This window comes from Saccopteryx bilineata, chromosome 6 (genome assembly GCF_036850765.1).
Source record: "Saccopteryx bilineata isolate mSacBil1 chromosome 6, mSacBil1_pri_phased_curated, whole genome shotgun sequence".
NCBI lineage: Eukaryota > Metazoa > Chordata > Mammalia > Chiroptera > Emballonuridae > Saccopteryx > Saccopteryx bilineata.
Window position 1 is genome coordinate 127,773,075 of NC_089495.1, and position 4,976 is coordinate 127,778,050.

The following is a 4,976-nucleotide window of genomic DNA, read 5'->3' on the forward strand; positions in this document are numbered from 1 at the left end:
CAAATCCTAGTTTTCAGCCTAGTTAAGACATCTTACTTCCCTGACCCAACCTGCAAACTTGAAATAGCTGTGAAGACTTGGACCCACTATTTAGCAGCAGTGATTTGGAGACCCAAGTAAAGGTAGTTTTGGAGAAGAGATGTCAACAAGTCCGGAGCCCGTCAGTCACCCCCACCCACTAGGTGACTTTCCATGGATAGCCCTTATACTGATCGCTCCCAACCTGTTGGCTAACACTCCTGGTTTGGAAGAAACCAGACTCTTGCCCAATCTGAGCAAAAGCTCTTCTACTACCAGGAAAGTGACCTCCCACCCTGCCCCAAAACAGCAGCCAGATATTTACTGCAGCACTTTATTTTCCTCACAATGATGTGTTGCTCGGGCCTAATGTTCTCACATGACAGTAGAAAACCAAAATTTGTTGTCATCTTACAGAATTGAGAATCGCGTACAAAAACCTTACATAAATTAAAAGAATGAATAAATTTACAGATGGAAATGAAAACCATTTTCCAACTCAAGGCAAGTAACAACCAGATGTTCTGGCAGGAAACATCAGCTAAGAAAATGGGTCCTAACACTCAGATCCTCACAACCCCATCAGGGAAACAGGACTGAAATGACAACTGTGTGTTCAGGACTCATGCCAGCCTCTAGAGAAATCCTGGAATAGGCAGCTCCTGCATGTGAATACCCTACACACACCAAGAACATGCAGTCTTGCAGATTCTCATCAAACCACTAGATTTCTCTTGCAGAAACATGTCCTCATTTCAGCCACCAAGTGACTGACCACATGTATAAGGGTTTAAATCAAAGACACGTACAGGGTATTAAACATGTACCAAGAAAACAATTAACTTGACTATAAGGTCAAAATCAGCAACCAGGTCTACAATCCAGTGCTGAGATCAGATACAAGCTTCAAGGACAATTTCTTTTCAAAGGCGTATTCCAGTTTCACAAGGCCAGCATGAGGTGTATATATTTGCCAGAGCAAACTTAGACTTGATCAACTCATGCAGCAAATGCTACGCATCTGCCCACAGTCCATTTAGAAACATTTGCGGTGGACAATGGAGGGGCCTGACTCATCATACTCCTGCTTGCTGATCCACATCTGCTGGAAGGTGGACAGGGAAGCCAGGATAGAGCCACCAATCCACACCGAGTACTTGCGCTCTGGGGGAGCAATGATCTGAAAAAACAAGAATGTGGTTTTAGCTTATGCTACATCTTCCCAGCAAGCCCCTCCCACTCCTCCCCAGCTCACCTTGATCTTCATAGTGCTAGGAGCCAAGGCCGTGATCTCCTTCTGCATCCTGTCAGCGATGCCAGGGTACATGGTGGTTCCACCAGACAGCACCGTGTTGGCATACAGATCCTTCCGGATGTCGACATCACACTTCATAATAGAGTTGAATGTGGTCTCGTGGATGCCACAGGACTCCATACCTAGGAGACAAAGCTCTCCCTTAACTCCTGCCTCCCTCTCAAGGTGAAGAACAGTGCCTCAAATCAACTCCCAACACCTACCCAGGAAGGAAGGCTGGAACAGTGCCTCTGGACACCGGAATCGCTCATTGCCAATGGTGATCACCTGGCCATCAGGCAGCTCATAACTCTTCTCCAGAGAGGAGGACGACGCAGCAGTGGCCATCTCCTGCTCGAAGTCCAGGGCGACGTAGCATAGCTTCTCTTTGATGTCACGCACAATTTCTCGCTCGGCAGTGGTGGTGAAGCTGTAGCCGCGCTCGGTGAGGATCTTCATGAGGTAGTCGGTCAGGTCCCGGCCAGCCAGGTCCAGACGCAGGATGGCGTGGGGGAGGGCGTAGCCCTCGTAGATGGGCACAGTGTGGGTGACCCCATCCCCAGAGTCCATAACAATACCAGTGGTGCGGCCAGAGGCATACAGGGACAGCACAGCCTGGATGGCCACGTACATGGCTGGAGTGTTGAAGGTCTCGAACATGATCTGGACAAGAAGCAACAGGCTCCCCCTTAATGGAAGGCAGGGACCGAGGGCCACCCCATGCTCACACACTGCATGCCAGCATGCCACAAATGTAATGTGTGAAGAAAGAAAAGAAAGCAGGCAAAAAACACAATTGGAAACCTTGAGACTTCAGGGAAGAAATGCCAGGAGAAGAACAGAACCCTGAAAATATTGAAAGAAATACTTGAATTTCAGAAATAAAACTCAACAGAAAATGACTGGTGAAATGGCAGAACAGCAGAAGCACCAAGGCGGCACTTACCTGAGTCATCTTTTCACGGTTGGCCTTGGGGTTCAGGGGGGCCTCAGTCAGCAGGACAGGGTGCTCCTCAGGGGCCACACGCAACTCGTTGTAGAAAGTGTGATGCCAGATCTTCTCCATGTCATCCCAGTTGGTGACAATGCCGTGTTCGATGGGGTACTTGAGGGTCAGGATGCCGCGCTTGCTTTGGGCCTCGTCACCCACATAGCTGTCCTTCTGCCCCATGCCCACCATGACGCCCTGGTGCCGGGGGCGTCCCACGATGGAAGGGAACACGGCCCGGGGGGCGTCATCTCCAGCAAAGCCAGCTTTGCACATGCCAGAACCATTGTCGATGACGAGCGCGGCGATCTCCTCTTCCATGGCGATCTGGGTGAAGACGCGATCCGGTTAGGAGGGCCCAGGTGCCCAAGACCGGCCGTCTCCGCGTGAAGATCCCACCTACCCCGTATCTCAGCCCACCGCCGGCAAGAGTAACCGCCTGGAACCAGCCGGGACTCTCCAACGCCCCCTACGTTCCTCCACAACGGCGCGACAAGGGGTTCTCCACACTGCGGCCCAACCCCGCCCTGCTCCCCTCCCCCCATCTGGCGGCGGCCCCGGCGCTGGCCCAACCAGCCACCCGCCCGGGCTTTCCTTTGTTCCCGGAGACGTCGAGCCAGGCCTCTCGATACCGGAGGCGGCTTGCGAAAAGGGGTGCGAAGTCTCGGAGCGGGGCCGGGAGCCGGGCACGCAGGCTAAGCACCTTACCTGAGAGGGCGGCGGTCGCGGGTCGCGGAAAACCAGAAAAGCGAGCAGAGAAGCAAAGTAGCTAGGACTACGAGCCAGCTACAGTGAATAAGACCGATTGCGACTTCCCCCGCCGCTATTTAACCGGAGCGGGTCGCGCGCGCGAGACGGTGGCGCGCGCGGCCCCAGAACATGTCCATATATGGCGATCTTTCCGAACGCCGGGCGCTCATTGGCCTGCCCGGCCAGGGCACGTGGAGACCCGCGCGCCAGCCCCGCCCCACTCCCGCACAGCCCCCAACGGCCCCGCCCGTGCCAGCCCGGCTCTTGAGATCCCGGCGCCCCGAGACTCGGCGCGAGGCAGGCCGGCAGGCCTGGGCCTCCTGAGTTTAGGAGCCGGTCGTAGTGAGGACCACGCGAGGTCCCCTGGCCGGCTCCGCCCCGGGACTGCTGCGCGTCGTGAGGGAGGGCCCTGCTGCACCCCGAAACTGCCTGGCCTGGGCCGTGCCCCAAGTCGGGGTGTGTCGCCGCGGTCCGGCCCCGCTGCTGGGCTTTGCTACTCCCGCGCCCCCTTTGAGCTCCCCCCGCGCCGAGGCTCCGCAGAGAGCCGGGCGGCGAAGACGGTTCCCGGACTGGGGGGAGGGTGGGATAGGGGTCCCCGAAGGCCGCCCTTGTGGCACTCTTGCCCTACGGCCAGGGGCACCCCAAGGAGCCGTGACCTCGCGCTCGTCACGCTAGGAAGAAGTCGCCCGTCCCACAGGGCAGCTTTAACTACGCAGGCCTCGTCTGTCAGACCAGGGGGCACCCTGCCCTCAGGGTCCCTGGCGGTAGACAGTGCAGATACAGGCCCGGTTCTACCCGCACATGACACATCCTGCTCATCAAACCGCAGCCCTGATTGTCCCCAAACGCGACTCCAGTTCGGATTTGGGGCCACCCCACCCCTTAATCTGCTAGGGAGGGAATGGGGCTTTGTTTCACTTCAATCACCTGTAAGCATTGTAGGGAAACAGGGTAGTAGTCCTAACTGGCTGAACGGTTTGCTCACCACTAGAATGGAGAGGCACCTCCTCTCCCGTTACGATACTAAAAACGGGCCAGGCCTGGGGGTGGGTTTGCGGCGATCCTGCTCTTTGGCTGGGGTTGCTTGGGGCTGTGGGTTCTCCCAGGTCCAAGGCGCGCCCTTTCCCTAGGAGCCTGCCCTGAAAGACCTGTCACAGGTCTGGAGACACCTGCTGGCAACAGTGCTTTGGTTATGCCCAGAGAGGAAGCAGGCACTGTGCTTTCTTTTGGCTTACTTGTAACTTTTGGAACTGCTCCGTATAAAAAAAGAAAGAGCATTTGCCAAGAGAGGTGGCAGTGGCATCTGGCAGACAGAGACTAGGGACTTGGCCATTGTCTCACACTCAGCTTGACCCGGGCAGGTGTCTGATGGTGGGGGGCCCCCAAGACCTCTGCGGGGTCAGCTGGTGACCACATCTAGGGATGAGAACACGGAGTCCAGCGCTAAAGCAGCTCACCTGCAGGCTGCAGTCCCCAGACGCTAAGGCCTTGACTTTGGCCACCCATGCCAGCAGGCGTAGCTAGGTCACCAACTACCCAGACTTTCCAGTGTGCAGGCAAGACTGCTGTCTGGCCTGACCAGGTGGTGGCGCAGTGGATAGAGCATCGGACTGGGATGCGGAGAACCCAGGTTCGAGACCCCGAGGTTGCCAGCTTGAGCACGGCCTCATCTGGCTTGAACAAAGAGCTCACCAGCTTGGACCCAAGGTAGCTGGCTCGAGCAAGGGGTTACTCGGTCTGCTGAAGGCCCACGGTCAAGGCACATATGAGAAAGCAATCAATGAATAACTTAAGGTGTTGCAACAAAAAACTGACGATTGATGCTTCTCATCTCTCTCCATTCCTATCTGTCCCTATCTATTCCTCTCTCTGACTCTCTCTCTCTGTTCCTGTAAAAAAGAAAGAAAAAAAAAAAGACTGCTGTCT

The 4,976-nt window shown here is 55.6% G+C and overlaps 1 protein-coding gene across 1 annotated transcript; it reads right to left on the reverse strand.

Moving 5' to 3' along the window:
* Positions 1 to 338: 338 nt before the first annotated feature.
* On the reverse strand, positions 339 to 3,164 carry ACTG1 (actin gamma 1). The gene is made up of 5 exons (XM_066234102.1): positions 3,009 to 3,164; positions 2,259 to 2,627; positions 1,537 to 1,975; positions 1,274 to 1,455; positions 339 to 1,198 (listed from the first exon to the last, which is right to left on the reverse strand). The coding sequence occupies exons 2-5, from the start codon at positions 2,619 to 2,621 to the stop codon at positions 1,055 to 1,057; spliced, it is 1,128 nt and encodes a 375-aa protein (XP_066090199.1). The 5' UTR covers positions 2,622 to 2,627; positions 3,009 to 3,164; the 3' UTR covers positions 339 to 1,054.
* Between the last annotated feature and the right edge of the window lie 1,812 nt (positions 3,165 to 4,976).

Excerpts from the sequence above, each read along its gene's own strand:
- ACTG1 (XM_066234102.1), bottom strand. The coding sequence starts at position 2,621 with ATGGAAGAGGAGATCGCCGCGCTCGTCATCGACAATGGTTCTGGCATG. Across the intron at positions 1,976-2,258 it reads ACCGTGAAAAGATGACTCAG|ATCATGTTCGAGACCTTCAA; the intron begins GTAAGTGCCGCC and ends CTTCTTGTCCAG. Across the intron at positions 1,456-1,536 it reads GTTCCAGCCTTCCTTCCTGG|GTATGGAGTCCTGTGGCATC; the intron begins GTAGGTGTTGGG and ends TTTGTCTCCTAG.